Source organism: Lissotriton vulgaris, chromosome 1_1 (assembly GCF_964263255.1).
Source record: "Lissotriton vulgaris chromosome 1_1, aLisVul1.2, whole genome shotgun sequence".
NCBI lineage: Eukaryota > Metazoa > Chordata > Amphibia > Caudata > Salamandridae > Lissotriton > Lissotriton vulgaris.
Window position 1 is genome coordinate 767,496,713 of NC_141685.1, and position 23,652 is coordinate 767,520,364.

Here is a 23,652-nt window from a genome sequence, read left to right on the forward strand (position 1 = left end):
ATTTGTCTTCTGATTCTTTTCCAGGAGGAAGTAGAGGATGGGCGCAGTAGTATTTACCGCTCTGTGGTCACCAATACCTCCAAAGAGATGATGTGCTACACAGACTTTCCCTTCCCAGAGGATTTCCCAACCTATCTACACAACACCAAAGTGCTGGAATACCTCCGGATGTATGCTGATCATTTTGACCTTCTGAAGTACATTCGGTTCAAGGTGAGTAGGTCAACAGTACTACAGTCAATATGAGGCTGTTAAGGAGGCCCGGCTCCAAGATTCGGGATCTGGGAGGGCCATGAAGAAGCATGGGTGGGCCATGAGGTGAATGGGGTTGACTAGTGTTTCCCAGCTTTTTATAATAATAGTCCATATTTGTAAAGCGCAAACATATCACCCATTAAGGTTTAGAAGCGCTGGAGGCCATCGGGGAGATTAAATGTGATATTGCCCAGAGTCACATGATGCTGATTTGCCGCCAGCACCAGATAACCCTGAGCCTGGGCTCCAAAGTCAGCTGCTCTAGCCGCTGTGCCACACCTCGCACCTATTCAAAGACCTGGCTTTGGGCATGCTGGATGAACTTGTAGGGGGATGTGCATCATTCTTCACCAACTGTTGTGTTGTGCCTTAGTAAAACATTTTTATAGCTAGTTAATTAAAGCCATTCAATATTTACAGCAAATTAATTTAGTAGCAAAAAGTGAATCTATGGCTTTAAAAGCCACATTCATTAATGTTACAGAGCCACTTAAAGTGCCTTTAATGCCATTAAAACACCCAAATAGCGCTGCCCTCCAGCAGCTTAAATTCAATTGCTGAAATGTTTAAAAAGGCACGATCTCAGGAACCTTTGAACAAGTTGTTGCCTCTGTGTTTTAATTTACAACAGACAGTATCTTGTTAAAGCTATGTTTACTGTGAGCAGTTGCGGTTGATTAGTTAAGTTGAATTCTAGTTGAATCCACTCTTAGTTGCTTGAATTCGGATGTCTAAAAATCAATTTATAAAGTTTACTCTGAGCCTGAATAAACCAGCAGTCAAAAATGCCCCTATCCATAAGTAAGGGTATACAACTGTTACCACGCATTTTTTACCACCTACTACACTTACAACGCAGGCATTACCACGCATACCATTACAGCGCATTGCGCTGGGGGGCGCTCTAGGATAGGGAATAAGTTTAATTTTATATCCAACACCTTCCCTAGTATCCACGGGGACTGGAGTTGGAATATAAAATTATACTTACCACTATCCAGCACCTCAAAGCGCTATGCGTTGTAACGGTATGCGTTGTAAATACCGCGTTGTAATGGGATGCGTGGTAATGGTATGCGTGGTAACGTCATACATCCATAAGTAAGTGATGCTAAAATGTTGCCCTTATTACTAAGAAATAGTGGATGTATTGATGGACCATCTAGGTTTTTTGATAATTTCACAAAGGCGTATTTTAGCGCTGCTGCTTTGCTTTCAAAAGCCTGAGTATGAAGTTCATATTGACCTGTTGATTGAAAATCTACACATGGGGCCAGATGTATCCGCATTGCATTTTGCGAGTTTATAATAACGAATTTTACCAATTTGCTATTATAGAATCACAAAATTCAATGTATGTAGGTTTCGCAAAATAAATAGCGATTACTAAATATTCCTTAATAGCAAATCACAAATTGTGATTCGATATTAAGGAATGCCTTCCCATTAATTCCTATGGGACGAGAGGCCCATAGGAATGAATAATCAAGGCATTTGCAATTTGCAAATGCAATTCCAAAGGTGATAGGGGGCCAAAAGCCCATCCTGATGCACCCCCAACAAATGGAAGTGTGAACATGTGGCACACATACATCCCCTAAGGGCATGTGTGTGCGCCACATGGCACCTAGAAAAATGCAAAAATTAGAATTTTTCTAGGAATTTGCAATTTACCACCAACTTGGAGTTGGTGGTAATTTGCGATTCCTTAAGGCAAGGTCGCAATTTTCAACTGCTTCCTTCATTGCATTTAGGGAATCACAAATTTCGATTCCCTAAATGCATTTGCAAAATAGGAAATCTCAAAAATTGTGATTCCCTATTTTGCGAATGCCTTTGGGATGATACATTCCAAAAGGCTTTTTATCGTTCGCAAGCGGCCCGATTCTGCAAATTGGCCCGGTTGCGACCGGTAAAAGGCTTGATACATCTGGCCCCTAGTTATTTGTACGATGCAGCTATGATAATCAATTTATGATCCATTTTTTAGGTGTGGTTGTTGATACCACCTTTCAAAAACTTCAGTACCTTTGTCTTTTATTGATTTACCTCTAACCTTTTGGGTTCACTGCATATGCTCGATTTATTTAGTGTGCTGAATTCCTTGATAAGCGTAGTCTAAGATGACTGAATTGTCTGCAAATTGGATTAGATGCATTGGTCTTCATTGAGGTGGACATACACCTGGATTCATTAAATTCTTCTCTATGTCGGCCACACCTAGGTTAAACAAAGCTGGGGTGAGGACACATCCTTACTTTAATTCTATATTTATAAATATTTTGTTTCTCTGAGACTTATCTCCCCCTTTTTCAACTTGATTCCAGTTATTGGAGTGCAGTGCGAATCTGGGCTTTATTAGTTTATCTTGTATTTCTCAGTCGCCTTCTTTTGTCTATAGTAGTCTTCTATCAATAGTACTAAATACTCTCTTGAAATTAATGATGCATACGTTTCTGCAGTTTTTATTGTTTTATGCATAAGTAAGGAAAATGCCACAATGTTATTTATGGTTCCATATTCTTCCTTAAGCCTGTTTGAAACCAAGGAATCTGATTTTGCTCGGACATCCATTTCCGTAGATCTTCAAGGATTAATGGAGCTCAGTATGGGAAATCTACATCCAAAATGAAAATGAACCTGAAGTTTAATGGATCTAGCTTGTTCACTTTCTTGTGAGCTGAGTACATCTCAGATCCTTGCCAGGTTGCTGAAACTGCAGAGGTGGAATAGCAGTTTAAGAATAGGCTTACTTTTGGCTCCCACCAATAAGATGTATTTACTGTGAAGACTGCTATCGGCATACCTTTTGTTCCTGGTGCTGCATCCTTTCTGCTTTTATTAATTATTGTGAAAAGTCTCCTTTCTTATTGCTGTGACCTTGACGTGTGAAGTTTGGGTGGTGGCCAGTGTTGGATTGCCTCTCATTGTCACGTCTTTGATGACATGTAAGATTTGTGCATAGGTCTCCCACTTAGTCTCTTGGTTTTTTCTCTTTATTTCTGTAAGTTTGTACCTATGATTTATATCTCCTCTGTTCTCTCCACTTCACCTTCCTTTTGCTTTGCCCAACACTCCGCTCTCTCGGCCTCAATCACCACAATCCTCCTCTCTCCCTGCTCTCCACTTCACCTTCCTTTTTCTCTGCCACAGTCTCCTCTCTCTTTATGTCTCATTCTTATATTGCTGTCTGCTGACCCTCCTCTTTTTTTCCTCAGCCTCATGTATACTTCCACCTTGCCATACTCTCTCTTTGTCTTCCTCCTCTCTCTCCACCTCACCCCTTTGTCTCCACCTCATCTTCTTTCTCTGTGACACATTCAAACCTCTGTCTTGCCTGCCTCTCACTCTCTGCCTCCTGTCTTTCTGACTCAACCTCCTTCTTCTCACCAACTCACTTTCCTCCCTTTCTCTCCATATTGCCTCACTCTGGCTCACCTTCCTTCTTCTCCCCCTAACTTTCCTACCTATTACCCTCCCCTCGCTTCACCTTCTCCTCTCTATCCCTCACTTCTCCTTTCTCCACCTCACTCTCCTCTCTCTTCCTCTATTCCACCCTTGACTTTCCCCACCCTTCCTCTTCTGGCACCCTCTACTTCCTGCTGCTGCATATAGGATAAGGATTTTGCAGGTAAAGGATGCTTAAACTGCTACCATACAAGCTGGTGTCTGTGTACTTGTGTAGGTGCACAGGTGTGCATATTCAGACCCTGCACTCCTGTTTGCCTGTGTGTGCTCTTCACTGGCAGCTCTCAACATGTTGAACAGTGGCATCTCCAAGGCCTGGATTGTATAAAGCCACCAACCTCACTGAGACTTCACACCTGTCACAGAATCTGTTGGTGCATCTCTTGGGCTAGGATGAGCGATGGCTTTCTAGAAAAATTGAAATAAGTGAGCAAAGCAAAAGATAAGGGTGGAATTCAGCACTAATTTAACACAGATTCTAATTAGAGGCTGTTAGGGGCCGCATATGCCATCTCTATTGATTGCCTACCAAAGCTCAGTGCATCTGAGCAACAGAATTCATGTGAATCAACACATAATTCCTAGCTCTCACAGCAGCAAAGCTACAAGCCAATGCTGTGCAATACCCAGCTCCCAGTGGAGGGTGCTCACTGCCCTGCATTTGTGCTTGCCGTCCTTGGTATACAGCAGCCCACTGCAATAGGCCACTCTGATTTCGAGACCGCTCCACGGCGCAAACATTTTAAACGCCTCCTTTAAGCTGTGACAGCTTGTATTAGGTCCACTCTGACCCAGCATCCAACTGCACAGACCACGGATCTGGCTGTCTGCATCCTTTACTCTCCTTATACGTGGCCTGGACTTCTACTCTGTCTTCGCCTGAAACAAACCTGCTCCATGTCACTCTGACCTGGGCTCCATGTCACTCTGACCTGGATCTAGGTAAAATGTATACAGGCATACCATTGTTAATGTCCTGATGATGATCCTATATCTTTTGTAAGGATCAAAACGCCATTGACTTGTTGTACGCCATATACACCTTTATTTAATACTTATTATGTTTAAGGGTGTCTCCATTATAATTTGTTTGTCCTACCCAAATGTGTCTCATACAAACCATTTACTCTGCCTGAGCCTTTTTGTTTCAGTTTGTACGTGCTTCCCACTAAGTTGGATACAGGATTGTGTCCCACTTTATTTGTTTCTTGCTGAATTTTGTGTATATTTAAGCAAATATATATTAAAAACACCTGTCCGGTTAGACCGCTGTAAAATATAGTACTGATTGGGTCTATATTTATTGTTTGCTCTCATTAATCCTTGTCTAGGGACCACTCGCTTGAGAAATAACTGCATTTGTAGCACAGCAACCAATAATGAAGGCACGAGGACGGACAAGCTAGATGGAGCCCCACCCACTCTGGATTAGACCACTCATCCTCCAAATTAACCATGGAAGTGGTTCCAGCCTGCTTGCTGCTACCTGAAGTGTATATTGCAGTTACTGGTTTTGCCCCCTCTTGGATACATTCTTGGCATTGCTCATGTCACTAGGGATTTTAGCTGTGCCCTCTATGATTCCACATACAGCTCTTATAAGCTGAAATTTCGATGTGGAAGTTACTTGTCATTAAGTTTAAAAGCTGTGTGATGCTGCTGGATCAAATGTCACGTGGTCCCACTGTGTGTGATGTTTCCAAGTTAGTCATAAGTCCTGTGATTCCTTTTCTGCCTGACCTGTGGTTTTGGCGAAATAACGTCAGTGGTTTTGAATCTTCTTAAAGAAGTTTAGGAATGATTCAGCCAGACCCACTTTCTATTAGTGCTCTATCTCCTAGGATGAAAGCAGCATAGAAATGATCTGGTATAAAAAAATAAGCTAGTACTTGCTCAATGGCAGTATGGTCGGAGTCCTCAGTTCATTCCAGGAAAACCTGTATTCGACCATTCTCCCCTCCAGGTGAGTGACCCCGCTTTGGAGATCTCGAATAGCAGCTTGGTTGTCCTTCGCGAGGGGTTGTAGAATGTACATTGTTTTCTCGCCATCTATGATTTCATCTACAAGCTTGTGGTGGTCATCTCGTAGGAGGTTGAGGTCCGTAGCAAGAGAGCCTAACCTCGCTTTGATGGTAATTCATGAGCATTCAATGGCTGCTAAAACTCTGTTCAGTTTGTCTGATGTAGAAGGAACCAGTTCGTCTTCTTCCTGCAGGAATCGCAGAGGGCGGGCCGCAGAGATTGACGGCTGGTCCATAGTGGCGGACCTCAGTCTTCCCATGGCAGAGGGGTGTTCTGATGTATTGTGCTGGTGTCGGAGGGCTCTATTCACGTTGGATGTGTACAACACCCAGGCAGAGGATTGTCTGTGTGCAGCTAGAGCAAGGTCTCCAGTGAAGTACAGCACACCTGTAGGCATTTTCCAGTGCAGATAGGCACATTGACACTCATCTTGGCTGTGGCTGAGGTGCGATGCCTGGGAGCACACGTTACTTAAGTGACTTCGGGCCCCCCTTCTGTTAAGGTGTGATGGTTTGTGGTTTTGACTCCGTGACAGTGCCAGTTCAATTAGATTGAGGGCGACTCCTCTGGGGCATCTATCTTTTTATCTCCGATGTCGAGTAGATGTCAGTGGATGGTGCCACAAAAGTCTCTCACTGCAGAGGTCTGGGGCCCCCTTCAGGTTACCGTCAGAGACTGTATGGCCCTCTGTGGGGTGAGCCCAGGTGTGTGAGTAGGGGCCGTTGTAGGTAGTGAACTCTGCAGGGCCACCCCCGGGTCTCACCCAGAATGCTGATTGTAGCCTCTCAAGAAACCCCCAGGGAGCTGCGTCCAGTGTCCACCGGGACCTCCTCTCACCCAGAGTCTGGGGTGAGTAGGTTAGTGACAGTGTCCAGTGTGCTCCCTCGTCGTGGCATCGGCAGTAGTTTGTTCCTTCACACTTCATAGGTGGCGCCCCCATTGGCAAGATAAATTCCTCCGGGTTGCAGGGGCGAGGGGCCCAGCAGTATTGTGCAGGTAAGCTGTCCATGAGAGGGACTGGCACATATTAGTGTGTGCTGTCCTTGAGTCTTATTGGGACAGCTCACTGTTTGGGCCGTTTCACCAAGCTCAGTTCATAACATTGGTTTAGGGCTAAGCAGGGGGTCTCCAGACTTCTACACCCCCGTCTGAGTTCTCATCCTACTTGCTGTGTCTGCGGTTGTCGGCCAAGGATCCGGCTTTACTGCTACCACATGGGAGCACCGTCAGAGCGGGTCTCCATCTCCTCTCCCTGCTGCATCTGGCACTCTCCTGCGGTGTGACAGCAGGCACCCCGGTGTCAGTGCCAGTGCAGGTAGTGCCATCCCCCGCACATCGCAGGTCAGCCAGGCACCAGTGCGGGTGTGGAGCCACAGATGCTCAGTGTAGGTAGGACCAGGAAAGGAACGCCGTTGATGTGCCAGTCGCTCCACCAGGCCTCTCTGTCAAGCCTGGGCGAGGCCCATCCCCGCTGTCCTAACAAGCCTCCACAGGCCTGCGGGTCCCAGCTCACCTCAGGTCGGGTGTCGCTTCAGGGTCTGGCAGCACTCGGTGTTACAACATATGGGCAACGCCGCCTGACTGGAGAGTCGAGCCCCTTCAGCTGTACCGACCTCCCTTGTCCCCTCTTGTTCCCCAGGTCATTGCATGCAGCTGCCCGTCACCATGGCAGCCTGGTGTTCGGCTAGAGCATATGCACTAGGCTCAGGCTCAGTGATTCTAGTAGCAATGACTTTCCAGGGTCACCAGGAATCCTACCCCACTGCTGGCAGCGCTGTGCTGTTTGGAGAATTCGAGTTTACCTCCATTACACTCACTCGAACTGGGCATGTTTGAAGTAGAGCCCATCCTGGGAGCAGGATGCTGCCATCTTATTTTCAGCCATCACACGGACCACGCAGACTTCATTGACCGGCAGTCCTGATTTGGACATAAGCCCCTCAGAACATGAGCGGCTAAAGCTGGCCCGCTTTTTCATTGCTGGCAGCCCCCCAAATTGCGTTCCGGGGGTGGATTATTGCAGATTGCCAGGCAATCCACCTGAGCTTTAGGGGATTGTGGCACCATCTCGGCCGGCTTAGCCACGCCCCCTGAGAACACCTCGATCCATACAGATCACTTCCTGCAGACCTACGTCAGGAACATAAGGACACTGGGGTTTTTATAGACATATTTATGACATACCATGGTGTAATGATTATTTATTAATAATCTTAGCTGTTTCAGCACTGCACACTAGTATCCGCCATAAGGATGAGAATCGTGCTGTTGAACACTTTTTACAAACCAGACCAATCAGATAGTACAAACACATGGAAATGTTGTTGTCCATGATTAAGTGATGTCTCTATAACAGCAATTTCCTTTTTCAAAATCCTGTATTCAGACAAGGGCAATGCGCGGCAATGGGTACCTGCATCACCCCTTGCTATGCTTGTTTGCATATGGGCTGGTGGGAGGAGCAGATACTCATCAGAGCTCAAAGCAAAATGTGGGAGGAGCATGTCATCAGCGGCCTATGTTTTATCGCTTACCTTTTTGTCATTTGGAGGGAGTCGCACCAGTCAGCCACTTAGTTTATTCCACAAATCAATCAAAATGACCTGAACGTTTGCAGGGAACATTAGTCCAACTCGGGCAGAATTACTTGACATACAAGTTTTTGAAGAAATGGCAAGTTACAAACCAGGTGATTCAGAAAAAAGACGGCACGCAATTCCACATTGCATGCCGACAGTTTCCAGTCAGCCCACTTAAAGGCCAGCATCCCCTTTAGGGAACTGATAAGATTCAAAAGAAACAGTAGTCCCATAGAAGACTTGAATGTTGAAAGGGAAGAGATGATGGGAAGATTCAGGCAGCGTGGTTACTCTGACACAACATTTGCAGCAGCATTAACCAAAGTACAAGCCATGAGTAGGGAATCACTACTTTTTCATAAGGGAAATAAAAAAGTGGAAGAACATACCATTAGGATGATAACTTTCTGTAAGCAGTAAAGGGCAATCGGAACGATCATACAGAAACGCTCACACCTGATAACCTTTAGGAGAGTATTCTCTATGAAGGATGCATTGGTATGCAGCAATCCCGTGGTGATCAGTCAGGGAACATGGTTACAACAGTCCAGTGGGTTCCATGAGTGTAATCGGTGGAAAGTTTGTTTAGATGGAATAAATTCTAACCCTGGGCGGTGAACTCTACTCCGCTTGCAGAGTTTTCGGCTCTATGCGTTGCACAGAGTTTCGAAAAACTCTGCTACACGTAGCGGAGTAGAGTTTTTTCCTCACTCGTGTTCATCAACATCAAGTTGGCGAGCATTTGCAAACAAAATTCACCTCCCTACGAGATGTCTCAATGCGGGTGGTCCGATGCCTCATTGCGACTGGTCACGTGTGCTCACAACTGCTCGCGTTGAGAAACAATCCATTCTCGTTAAGAAAGCTGCAGCGCGAGTAAAAATCTACTCGAGTGTCGGAAAGAAAGCATCGCCTGCTTGCACTGTGCATGGTGCCTTTCGTGATGATTGTACAGTGCGGACAAACACCCGGCACTGAAAATCACTCCAAACAGCATTTATCTAATGCACTCCACCGCTTGCGGAGCTACGCATAGCGCTGCAGAGTTTTTTTTTTGCAGTCCGCGGAACTTCACAAACTCTGCACAGGCTTTGCAAATACGAAGGAATATGACACCATTCAGTCCCAGACCCCTAAAGATCAAGACAGAATATGCAGTTTATATGCTGTCTTGCAAGTGTGGTCTGCTATAAATTGATAGTACAATCCCTCAGGTTCACCACGTGATCTTACAGCATTTGAGAGCAGTGAGAAACAAGAACTCGACTAACCCAGTGGCCAGACACATACATGACCTTCACAAATAACAACCCGGGGTACCTATCATATTATGTGACTGATGTCATGCCAAGATCTGTGAGGTGCAACCTTGAGAGTCTGTTAAGACAACTGTAAAGCAAATACATTGTCAATTTAGAAACCAAATTCCCAAATGGGCTTAATGCTGAAGAGGAATTATATTCATTCTTCTAAATCAAGTGAATGCAATAGCCTCAGTGTAGAAGGTATAGTGTAGCATATAGCTCACGCCCAGTACCAGAGGAGTAGAAGAAAAGGATGCACCCAGAATTCCATAGGTTGAAAACACCAGTTCAAATTACCAGGGATCATGGCCCAGACAGTTAGTTTTCCATAATGTTGCTATGATACATTAGTCTCCTGGGGGACAGAATCATCAGGGAAGCATACACTAGTCTCATTAGGAGGCAGTAGTAGTATTGGGGGACCCACTGGGGCTAGAGGCATTAGATGAAATCACTGTCAAAGTGGGTAAAATAAAAAGAAACATTGCCGTTTAGGGAGGTTAAGGCATTTCCAATAATGAGCAACCAATATTGAATGAATGAATTGTAGAATAACTGTAAAATATTTAGAACAATGAACGTGTATGATTTTACACACACTGGGTGCCATGGTTTAGCAACTGGTAACTAGAGCCTCTGTAAACTAGACTGATAGCATCAACATAGCCCCATTTAGGCAGTAAAAACATGAGAAATGTTGATTTGATTATTTGCACCCCAGTGCAATTTTAATTTGCCAGTAATGAATTAAGTGCATTGATTCAAAATATGTATGAATTGCTATTGAAATGTCAATTGCAAGAAGAAAGACGTGTGAGTGTGGAAAGACTAAGAGGCACAGTCTTTTGTCAGTGTAACTATCACATGAGAGGTATTTAAATGAAATCATTATGGAACTGGCGTATGTGAGTAAGGCCACTTGTGACTGAAATGCACAATAAACAAACTTGATGCTGGAGACTATCACTGTCTGTTCCTGGTCCTTTGTGAATGACTCAAGCACAGGTAGTGATTCATATATTCATATATAAATCATTTTTGCTGAAACCACTCAAATCTGCCCTTCCATGCATGGCGAGCACTGCGAGTACGTGAGGGTGGTCTCACGGACAATAAACAGGATTTCCCCAAAAGTGGAGAAGAAGGCTTGCGCACTCACGGGGTCATTTTTCATTAATTTATTGCATTAAAGACAAACTCGTTTTGGATGTTACTCTTTTTTCTAATGTCAAAATATATATTTTCACACCAGCCACACCAGTTTGCCAGGGTAAACGCCCACCTCATGCAGGCTCAAGAAGCAGGTGGCACAACTCAGCAAACTTTTAAACCTTTACAATCCACGATTACATTATATATATATATATATATATATATATATATATATATATATATATATATATATATATATATATATATATATACGCACCAGTCTCTCTCCCAATCTTTGGAAAAAGTGTGACCATGCTCCGGGGGACTGGAAAAGCCGCTTTATTTGAGTGAAGTTGCACAAGCATTCAAAGGAAGCTGCTGAAACGCTTGGCAGACGCGTTTCGTCCTTAGAATGGACTCTTCGGTGCCTGTTTCAGTTCGTTCTCCTTAAGGGGGCTCTTTTGCTGTTAGGTTTTATCTTGCTGTGACCACTCCCAGTCACGTGGTTACGCCCCTCCTATGCCTCACAGGTGTGTGATTCTCCTTGCGCTGTGCCTGCATCCCCAATGCATGCTGGATACTGAAGTTTGCTACAGGGACCCATATAGTGAAGGGGCCCACTAGACACCCGGTGATGCCTCCAACATGCCGTCGGTCAGCGCTCCACAGTCCGCAGCAGTCAAAGAGCAGGTAACAAAGGACTTCTCTGTCCCCCTTATCAGGCAGAAGGTTCTGCCTCCTCTCTCCCCATGCACTGTAAACAGCACCTGGGGGGGGCGACGCGATTTGCTGTTTTGCAACAAAAGTACCAAAGTTTTTACAGGAAGGTCGCGTAGCACCAGAACGAGAGGGCGGTCACAAAAGCCAGCTCCTGCTAGCCAGCTTACACATACGCACCAGTCTCTCTCCCAATCTTTGGAAAAAAGTGTGACCATGCTCCGGGGGACTGGAAAAGCCGCTTTATTTGAGTGAAGTTGCACAAGCATTAAAAGGAAGCTGCTGAAACGCTTGGCAGACGCGTTTCGTCCTTAGAATGGACTCTTCAGTGCCTGTTTCAGTTCGTTCTCCTTATGGGGGCTCTTTTGCTGTTAGGTTTTATCTTGCTGTGACCACTCCCAGTCACGTGGTTACGCCCCTCCTATGCCTCACAGGTGTGTGATTCTCCTTGCGCTGTGCCTGCATCCCCAATGAATGCTGGACACTGAAGTTTGCTACAGGGACCCATATAGTGAAGGGACCCACTAGACACCCGGTGATGCCTCCAACATGCCGTCGGTCAGCGCTCCACAGTCTGTAGCAGTCGAAGAGCAGGTAACAAAGGACTTCTCTGTCCCCCTTATCAGGCAGAAGGTTCTGCCTCCTCTCTCCCCATGCACTGTAAACAGCACCTGGGGGGGCGACACGATTTGCTGTTTTGCAACAAAAGTACCAAAGTTTTTACAGGAAGGTCACGTAGCACCAGAACGAGAGGGCGGTCACAAAAGTCAGCTCCTGCTAGCCAGCTTACACATACGCACCAGTCTCTCTCCCAATCTTTGGAAAAAAGTGTGACCATGCTCCGGGGGACTGGAAAAGCTGCTTTATTTGAGTGAAGTTGCACAAGCATTAAAAGGAAGCTGCTGAAACGCTTGGCAGACTCGTTTCGTCCTTAGAATGGACTCTTCAGTCCCTGTTTCAGTTCGTTCTCCTTAAGGGGGCTCTTTTGCTGTTAGGTTTTATCTTGCTGTGACCACTCCCTGTCACGTGGTTACGCCCCTCCTATGCCTCACAGGTGTGTGATTCTCCTTGCGCTGTGCCTGCATCCCCAATGCATGCTGGATACTGAAGTTTGCTACAGGGACCCATATAGTGAAGGGACCCACTAGACACCCGGTGATGCCTCCAACATGCCGTCGGTCAGCGCTCCACAGTTCGCAGCAGTCGAAGAGCAGGTAACAAAGGACTTCTCTGTCCCCCTTATCAGGCAAAGGTTCTGCCTCCTCTCTCCCCATGCACTGTAAACAGCACCTGGGGGGGCGACGCGATTTGCTGTTTTGCAACAAAAGTACCAAAGTTTTTACAGGAAGGTCGCGTCGCACCAGAACGAGAGGGCGGTCACAAAAGCCAGCTCCTGCTAGCCAGCTTACACATACGCACCAGTCTCTCTCCCAATCTTTGGAAAAAAGTGTGACCATGCTCCGGGGGACTGGAAAAGCCGCTTTATTTGAGTGAAGTTGCACAAGCATTAAAAGGAAGCTGCTGAAACGCTTGGCAGACGCGTTTCGTCCTTAGAATGGACTCTTCAGTGCCTGTTTCATATATATATATATATATATATATATATATATATATATATACACACACATATATATTACCTACTGGTGGTCACCAGTAGGTATAGTTAGGACCATCCATGTTTCCATAGAAAATGTGTTTTTGACTTGCCCATATCTTTGGCGTCATTTGATTAATCATCGCACAATTTTCCCCCAAAAAGTGTCAAAGTGAGTCTTGTTGTCCATGGAGAGTTTTGGAGTGATCCGTCAAGTTGGGGCCAAGAAAAAAGAGGGGGGTGAAAAAAAGTATATTTCCCATGGTAATTCCCATAGGAGCTTTGAATAAGATTACTGCCCAAACCCCTGGTCTGAATTATACCAAATTTGGCAGAAAGGTAGATTTGCTTACGCAGATCACACTTTCACTTATTTAGTGTAAATCCATTCAGTATTTATTGAGACATTTAAGGAAATCCAGATTTATAGATCTGATCGTGGCGAATTCCCTCTGACCCCAGGCCTTGGTCTTGGGGTCCCAGACGGGCCGTGGCAGGGTAAAAAAGCATTATTTTTTATGTTTGCTTCACATTTGTGGCAAAAATGAAAAACTAAAGCCCCGGGTGGGCCAAGTCCCAGGGGCTTGTGCAATCATTTTGTTTAAAAAAAAATAGTAGAAGAACAATGGGACTCTCCTCCTAGGGCATCTTTATATCTTACGTATAAATTATGGCGGGTGGATGCTCAGACGCCCCAGGCCCGGGGACTATCACCTCCCCTGGGATATACATAAAAAAAATAAGGGGGCCACGTGGACCCCCACCTCCCCAAGACTTATGTTAATATTGAGCGGGGGGCCAGGTGGACCCCCGTGTCCTAAAGACAACCACCTCCCGGGGACAGCCCATGCAAACAGGAATGGGCTTGTGGCCCCCACCTGGAGCGACACATGGCCCTGGGGACCGCCAACGCCCAGGGCTTGCTCACGTTGTGTCCCAGGGTGAGCACCCCTGGGACATAGCGGTTGGCTTTTGCCAGGCGGGAGCAGAAAAGCTACCGCCAAGCTAAAACAAACACTCTGGTTCGAGCAGGCGGGGTCTGTCAAAGTGCTCCTGCCGGCTGGCAGGGGAGGTTTCATCTCTTTCCCTGCCCTCAGACATGTGGGCAGGGAAAGAGATTAAACTATTTCTCCTGAACGGAGGGAGCTGCCTTTCCAACATCTCTCTCCATGCAGCAGCAACTCTGGCTCCACAGGGGTTGTGGAGCTGGCTAGGACCACAGGGGTCCTGAGGCTCCCCGCGGGCCCTATCCTGCACACTGGGTGCCCAGAACACATCAAATCGGCCCAGGGAGGCGGGCCACGTGGCCACCCTCTTCCATTGTATTAAGGCTGGGCCCCAGGAGTTGAGGGCCCAGGGAGGTGGCCACATGACTCCCCTCCCCCATTTTATTGTGGCTGTGCCCCGGGAATCGGCCCTGGGAGGCCCCTCCACCCAGTTAATTGAGGCTAGGCCCAAGGTATGAAAAACAGAGGGCAGAAAAACAAGCAAAATAGGCAAAACACTATTCTGCTTCACGCTCCCTCTGGAGCAACCTTTCTTTATACAATGAATGTAAGTGATCTGTTATAAAGATAAATAAACAGTCACTATTTGAGCGATACTGGGTGCTTTTTGTGTTTTTTGAAGATATATATGTTTGCATATTGTACGAATTGGTGATACATTAATAATCCAATGTTAATTTTATATGTATCATATTTTTGATTGTTAAATGTTTTTCACAACTAAATTGAAGCACTTAAAAGTCTAGAAGTCTAGGACCATTGTTCTCTTTACCAATTATTACCCAGATCCGTGGACAATAGTGGGTTATCCCATTATACCTTAAAGGCAAAACAGAGGGCAAAAAAAATAAGCGGAAAAGGCAAAATAGCGGGTAGAAAACGAGGGAAGAAAGGCAAAACACCGGGTAGAAAAATGAACAGTAAACGCATAATGGAGCATAAGAGGGCTAAACAGAGGGCAGGAAAATTAGCAGGAAAGGTAAAGCAAGACCAGAAAAACAAGCAGAAAAGGCAAAAAAAAGCAGAAGAGGGCAAAACGGAGAACCCCCAGGCACTCACACACCCATTCACAGACCCACTCAGAGACTCACATACCCACATGCAGGCCCAATCGCACACTCACGTACCTACTCACGGATCCACTCAGACTCATTCATTCATTCACTCACTCACTCACAGACCATCTCAGGGACTCATGCACACAGGCACTTATGCACACACTCACAGACCCTTTCAGACAATCCCACACCTACTCCCAGACACACTTACACTCTAATGCACCCACTCACAGACTCACTCAGAGACTCATATACTCACACACCCACTCACATTCATGCACTCACTCACAGACCTACTTAGACACACACCCACTCCTAGACCCACTCAGAGACTCACAGACCTACTCAGACACCTCACACCCACTGACTGACCCACTCAGACACTCTCAAAATCGGTGCTATACACAACTGGTTGGCAAGTTTGAACATGACTGCAACATCATAGTCAGACAAGCGGATAAAGGTGGAAATTTAGTTTTGTGGCTGCATCAATTATACTTGGCAGAAGCTGAATTGCAATTGGGGGAAACTCTGTGTTACAGGAAAAGCAACATCCAAATAGTCAAATCCACTTGGTTGGATCAGTATTCAAAACTCCAGGCTTGGAGAAGTGGGGGACTGATTTCAGAGGAGGAGTTTCGGTTTTTTAAAAAAGAACATCCGGTCATCCCTACTTGTTATCTGATCCCCAAAGTGCATAAAGACATTAAAAAAGAAAACGGGAGACCGATTATTTCGGCCATCAATAGTTCCTGGAGTATGTTTCCAAATACATTGATTATTTCCTACAGGACTGGGTCAGAGGACTGAGGTCATATGTTCAAGACACCTCTGAGATAGAGCATGTAAAGTGGGGTCCAGACATGTTCTAAAGACTTTGGATGTGTCGGCCCTATATACATCGATTAGACATCATGATGGGCTGAGAGCTATTGAAAATTTCCATGACAAACGTCCAATTAACTTAGCAGCACATAACAAAATGTTAATCACAATGTGCTTGGAGCAGAACTTTTTCCTCTACAACAATCAGATTTTTCAACAGGTCAGGGGAGTTGCAATGTGGGCCTGTTTCTCCCCCAGTTACGCATGTTTACACATGGGGCTGTGGGAGGAACAGGTCCTCATGCGACAACTCAGAGATACCATGGAACACAACATTATTCTGAACCTACGTTACATCGATGATTTGTTTTTTGTTTGGAGAGGTACGGGGGAGGGGGCCAGAGAGTTTGTTAAGAAACTGAATATCAATAGTTTAAATCTTGTATTTACATCCAACATTGATGCCACTTCTATTTGTTTCCAAGACATGGAGGTTTATGTTGAGAACAACATCTTAGCTACTAAACTTTACAGGAAACTGACTGCCACTAATACGACCCTGCACGCGGCAAGTCATCATCCGCACCACCTAATTCGCAGCATCCCCTACGGGGAGATGCTGCGCATTAGGAGGATTTCCAATTCGGAGGCCGAATATGCGGCTGCACAGGAGGCCAGCAGATCGAGATTTAGAGCTAGGGGATATTCCAACGAAATTCTAGAGTTTGCTATCACTCAAAATATGTCCTGACAAGTAGCATTAATTTCTAAATTTAAGGACAGGTCGGATGCCCCTAAAGATCATGGTATTCAATCTAGCATGATTTTATCTTATAGTAGGCAACACTCAGACTTGGGGAGAATTTTGTATAGGAATTGGAATCTCATTAAAGGAGATCCCATCATTAGTCTGAGTGTACCGGATAAACCAGTCCTTACTTTCAGGAGGTCACCATCAATGGCCAAGGCTTTGATCAAAAATAGTCTAGAACCTCAAATCTCCAGTACATGGATGTCCCTTAGCAAGGGGTTTAAGAAGTGTCTCCAGTGTAAGGCCTGCCGTTATAGTTGTAATAAAACTAGCTATAGCAGCCCTTTTAAACAACATCCTATTGAAATCACTAAAAGATTAGCTTGCAAAAGTGATTTCGCGATCTATGTGCTGGAGTGTCCGTGTGGGTTGAAGTATGTTGGTAGTACCAGGTTGCCCACCCACAAACGGATACTCCAGCACATAAGGGCCATAATAGGCAAGGGTCAGGCTTATCCGGTAGCTAAACACTTTGAGACCACACATGAAGCTAACCCAGCCAATATCCAGTATTATGTGATAGACACAGTGTTACCTTTAAAACGAGGAGGGGACCGGGAAGCTAGATTACGCCTCCTCAAAACGTGTTACATACTGGAACTGGATAATAAAAATCCTAATGGGCTGAACGCTAGCGAAGAACTTTACACATGTCTGTGAGATGTAACAAAAAAGATTTTTTTTATCATAATCTGTATTTTTATCAGGGGCTTTTAAACTGCACAAAGATATTAACAGTATGACAACTATCGAAATTGCACATTGTTAAATAACTCGCCTTTGCTCTTATTTTTAATGGGTGGTGTTTTGGTTATGTAAATCAAATTATGATTAGATACATATTTGCACTTGCACTTTTAGTTTTATTAGTCACACATTGATCATTCAGGACCAGTTATATGGGAATGGTTTTTCAACAGAGTTGATAGACATTGCATTTTCAAAGAATCTTTATTCGGTGATTAAAAAACACCATAAAAGCACATTCAAATTTACACAATAAAAAAGCATTAAACATTTCAGAATTCTTTGTACAATAAATTTACAGACATAGTTGCAGTAGTATGACCATATTTAGCATTAAAAAACAGAATAAAAGGTTCAATCTACCCCTCTAGTGAGCCTTAGTCTTAGGGCAACTTTAATGAAATTCAAAATGCTACACAGTGTCAAAGGGTCCTCGGCTTTCTGTAAGAAAACTAATGCCTCCCTTGCGTGGACCAAATTAGCATTTTTCAAGATATTTACAAGATATTTACGCCGGGGCATAGAGTAGAGAGGACAAAGTAAGACCAAATGAAGGGAATCCTGCGGAGACCTATTGTCGCAGCCGCAGGGCCCCTTCTGGTCTATTGTTGTGACAAACCCAGCTGGTGATGCCAACATGAATGGGAGTAAGTTAAGTCTAAATCGGCACATCAGGAACCTATCCTGGGCATTGTGCATGAGAAACAAGTATGGCTCCATGCCTTGAACACTTTTTACTTGGCGATGGGCCCTCACAGTTTTTTTACAGCCTTCAGCCACCTCTCTGCACATGGTTTTCTGTTCCAGGAATATTCTCCCCACATGCTGTTTGTCCTGGGCTACAATCGATGTGGGGTGAAGGAAGAGGTTCCCCAGGCCTAGCTCCTCTAAGTTATTCTTTACATAAAGGAGCCAAGGAATACGCATACATTTGTCCCTCTTTAGACAATCTGATAAAATTTCTCTACTTAGTGACGCCTCCGGGTTCACCCAAATTTTTAGCCAGGCTATAATAGGCCTCAACTTTATCAGATCTTCTATGTATGGTCTCCCTAACTCACTGTGGGCAATCGAACCAGCAGTACATTGTGGGGCCCTCAGAACTGATTTCAAGTATTTGTTTTCTTCTCTCTGTATGCTAGTGGTGTTAACAAAGCCCCATACCTCTGCCCCATAAATTACCTTGGAGCATGATACAGAGCTATATAGGTTTAACACCTGTTCCGGGGACCATCTTCCTAACCTCCTGCCATAACTAGCAATTGCCCCGTTAGATGATATCATTGTAGCGCAGCGTTCCTCCACCAAGGTATCAAACCGCAAGGCACCATCAAATGTGACACCAAGGTATGGAAATGTTTTGACCTCTTCCAATGTATGGCTCCCTATTTATAAGTAAATTTAGAGGCATTCTTTTTCCCTGCCAGGAGCACATAACATTTACTGAGATTTGCAGAGAGATCCAGGGCGCCCATAAAGCTAACAAATCCTTCAATCAGGGTTTGAAGGCTCCTCGGTGTGCGTGCGATCAAAACCGCGTCATCTGCATAAAGCAGAAAGGGGATATGCTGCGACCCCACCCTTGGGCAATCTGCCTTCAATCCTAGCAGAAACTGCTCTAAGTTGTTGACATAAAGGGAAAACAAAAAGGGAGCAAGAATGCAGCCTTGACGAACTCCACTCTTGCAAGGAAAGGAACTAGTCAGCCCCCCCTCCCTATTAAAGCGGACCTTGGCAGTAGTATCACTATGCAGTTCTTTCAAGATCTTAATTAGGCCGCTCTCTATCCCCAAGCTGAGCATCATGCCCCACAGTTTTTCCCTGTTCACGTGGTCAAATGCTGCTGCCAAGTCCATAAAACCCATGTAAATGGGTTCATCACTAGCTATGGTATACTTGGCAGTCAACATATATAGATTTAAACACTGATCGCTAGTGGACCTCCCTGCCCTAAAGCCGTATTGGGTGTCCGAGAAGATGTTCCTTTCCTCGGTCCACTCGGACAGTCTATTAAGGATTGCCCTCCCCAAAAGCTTTGCTGACACATCAATCAGGGAGATCGGGCGGTAGCACTTTGGGTCATCCCTATTGCCCTTTTTGAAAATTGGCACAATTACTGCAGTGGACCAGGATCGGGGCAGGCCATAAATGATAGCGGTGTTTATTACCCTTGTCATGAGGGGGGCCCACAGTTCGATGTTACTCAGAAAAAGATCGGGAGGGATTCCGTCAGGCCCCGGTGCTTTGTTTTTGGTCAGGCCCTCGATCCCTGCAATTATTTCCTTGGTGGAAAATTCCACCAGTGTAGCCTCAATAGAACTGGCCGGGGAGTCTGCAATGGTGCCTGGCTCATGGTTATAGAGGCCCCTAAAGTGGTTAATCCACTGCTCAGGGAGAATATTAGCCCCTACATCCGGGGAGTCCTTTTCCTGGAAGGTTGGGTTGTTAATTATTTTCCAGAAACCCACTAGGTCCTTTTTTTCCCCCGCTTCTCGTAGATCTGCCCATGCTTCCGCCTGCAAGGCAAACTTCCTCCTCTTAATTTCTCTTTTGTAAACGTCTCTGCACTCTTTAACTTTATGGGGGACCCTTGGTTTGGCAGCCTTTAATTGCATTTAATTTTGGCCCACTTGGGCAGCATTAAGATGTAGGCATTTTTTGAATTACTAGTACAAGTAGCAAAATGTGGACAGTATTACTGTATTATGCAGATATTTTACACTGTTTTGGGCTGTACTGTTTCAAGCACTCTTTAAAAAAATTCTTATATCAATTGTGTTTTGTAAGAATCAAAGATGTGGGGAGAAAAAAAACCTTTTTTTTAAAATCAATTTTGAGAATGAATTTTAAATATTGTATTTATGAATATTTAATATTTATGTACAGGCCCTGTGTAACTCATTGAGGTGGGGTTACCAACAGCTATCAAAAACTCTAGTATTTCTTTCATTTTCTTGCCTTTTACGCTCTGATCGACTTGCACTAGCCCTTTCAATAATGGTCCTGACCTATCGCAACATGTCATGTGATCAAGCTTCAGGGGAAGCGAAATGCGTTATGGCAGACAGGCTGGGCGTGAATAAAGCACTCTAAATGTTGCACAAAGAATTGGGTCTGCTCTTCGTCATTTTTTCGTGTGAGGAAGTGATGCTGACGACTTTATATATATATATATATATATATATATATATATATATATATATATATATATAATATTCTGTTGGGTCAAGAATAAAGAAGATTTCTGCCTAAGTACTGTGGGGTCTGTGTCTCCTTCTTTGCCGTACCGCCGCTGGCGGGATTCGGAAGTGGCTGGAGTGTCATATATATATCCACAAAAGACTACCCACGAAACCCCGGGAAGTCATAGGCGGCACACTCAAGGTGGCAAATACTCTGCTTTATTAAAGCAGCAGCACAAAACATCAGTTGCCTCCTGACATGTTTCAAGGGGTAGTCTTGTTCATGGGAACGGCATTACTCTCCACCACCATGATATCCCACAGGTGAAACAATTTATCAAATGCAAATGAATTGTCCAATCCATCCAATGGATCCTAGTCATGGTAGTCAAGAGAAAAAAATCAAACCTTTCAAGTGATATATTTCACCGTGATTTGTGTGTCGTAAATCCACAATCAAAAGAGGCCAACTTGCCCTATCAACAAACCCAAAATATGCTGGTCCAGACAGGCCCTAACGTGGAAATCCACGATGACTCAAACCGCTCGTTTCTCTGTTCCGCGAGCAGCCCAATGTCGTTTTCAGGTGGTACATGCCTCTGCCGGCGCTGGGCTGCACCGCAATATATGTCCACAAAAGAAGTCATAGGTGGCATACTCGAGCTAGCGAATACTCTTCTTTATTAAAGCAGCAGCACGAAACATCAGTTGCCTCCCCAACGCGTTTCGACGGGTAGTCTTGTTCACGAGACCGTCATTACTCTCCACCACCATGATATCCCACAGGTGATACAATTTATCATATGCAAATGAATTGTCCAATCCACGCAATGGTCCAATCCTTGTCATGGTAGTCAAGAGACACCAATCAAACCTTTCAAGTGGTATATTTCACAGTGATTTGTGTGTTGCAAATCCACAATCAAAAGAGGCCAGCTTGCATGCGTGGTTGTTCATGGTTGTTCAGGGTGTGACCTTCCTTCCATGTGCCAACCCTATGCAGATCAACTACATTGATGGTAATGTACACCACTGAAGTTAGTTCTGCAATTGTGCAGGAGTACTCAATTTCGAGCTTATACCTACCATTAGCCTACGTGCAATAGACAGCAGTCATTGTTTGTGATAGCAGTTCTCTTTCTTTGAGGGCATGCCCAACACTTCGATAATCATTTTTATAAACCTGAAATGTATTTTTTTTAAATAATGATGTATAGTAATATTTATATTTGGAGGTAAAATTTTGGGGGAATATGGACCAAATTGCATTCCCTCTCAGCCAGTTGGTGACCATTTGGGGGTGCTGTTAAAAAACACTATTTATCTTGTACTGTTGAAATTTCCTTACAGACAAAGGTATGCTGTGTAAGGAGGCATGCAGATTTCCGCACCACCGGACAGTGGGACGTAGTCACAGAGACCGACAGAAAGCAGGAGTTGAATGTGTTTGATGCTGTCCTGGTGTGCTCTGGTCACCACTTTGATGTTAACATGCCACTGGAATCCTTCCCTGGTGAGTTCTGTAGTTCCCACATATTGTTGTTTGATGGTATTATTAAACTCAATACTGTATGAGCGCCCTATACAATCATACAAAATGGTTCACCTAGTTCTACTCTTTCCATCCATGTGGCCAGCCATTTAATTTGTGTGCATCATTAAGGCTAACATTCAGGCTTTAGGTCGGTAAATCTAATAACAAACTAAAACCAGACAGGTCATATAAATGGAAAGAAACCGGGCTCAAGGTCAGACCTTCCGGAACATTATAGAAAAGAAGGAAATAATGAAAAAAAAGGACCAGCTAAGGTAATTGAATAATTTTGGGAAGAAAGGTAAGAAAATAGTCAATTTAATGAAATGGCCTAGATACTTAGGGACAGAAACTGATGCACAAAGAAATGAAGGACAATGTCAAAAGCGGATTTGTGTCCAGAAGAATGAGAAGGAATGAATATTAACAGCATGAGCAGAAGTAAGAATATAAGTACCATATAGGAAGGCAGTTTCAATAAAATTAGCAGGTACAAATCACACCGCTGTAGAGACTGAAGAGAATCAAAGTAGTGATGTAGAGAAACTTGATTATGGGCCACACACTCCTAAGGTTAATGTGGAAGGGTAAGAAAAGACATATTACAGAACTTTACTGACGAGGAAGGGTGAAGGAGTGTTTTTTAAGAATTGAAATTACAAAAATAATTTTGGGGAATGAGGAGAATGTCAAAAGGGAGTTTAAAGCTCAATAAGACAGTGATAGAGTGAGAAATGAGAAAAAAGAAGGTAAATGGAAACAGGGCAGTAGAAGCGACAATTCCATTCACATGCTGCAGGCAGGGATGAAGACCTTAAGACAAGATTCAGAAAGAGAATTAAAAGCAAAAACTGATAACCTAGTGATAGCAGGAAAAACAGATGTACAAACAATAGTATTAGCAATTACCAAAAAGAGATTTTTTGCAAAACACTATTATGTGATTGCTATTACACTCTTAAATAGTCCTACCTATTGAGCCGCAAATAGACCTACATCATGAATATTAATGAGGTAGGTCACAATTTGTGACCCACTACGATTCGCTGCTATCACAGGGATGATGGCCTGCTGGAGTCAGCAGACCACCATGTCTTTGATTGCCTTTAAATAAAGTAATCATTTTATTTTTTTTAACACAAACGCAACTCATTTTCCTTAATGGAAAACGGGATGCATTTACATTTTTTTAAATGAAACGTTCAAGTTTAATTTTTTAAGCGTAGGCAGTTGTCTCTTGGCTCACTGCCTCCTCTTAAAAACTAGGCTTTAGAAAGAGCACACACATAGCATACTACTGTGTGATGGAGGGGAAATTAGGTGCAATTGTGTGTGGGCCTGTGGTACAGATCATACCATCTTAACTGACATACGCAGCTCTGTGGTTCACATGGTCC

The 23,652-nt window shown here is 44.4% G+C and overlaps 1 protein-coding gene across 1 annotated transcript in view; it reads left to right on the forward strand.

Moving 5' to 3' along the window:
• LOC147747796 (dimethylaniline monooxygenase [N-oxide-forming] 2-like) overlaps window positions 1-23,652 on the forward strand; it is a 387,231-nt gene that overhangs the window by 187,839 nt on the left and 175,740 nt on the right. Inside the window, exons 3-4 of the mRNA XM_086955934.1 lie at window positions 25-213; window positions 22,072-22,234. Coding sequence (XP_086812060.1) covers window positions 25-213; window positions 22,072-22,234 — 352 coding nt within the window. The remainder of the gene's footprint in view (window positions 1-24; window positions 214-22,071; window positions 22,235-23,652) is intronic.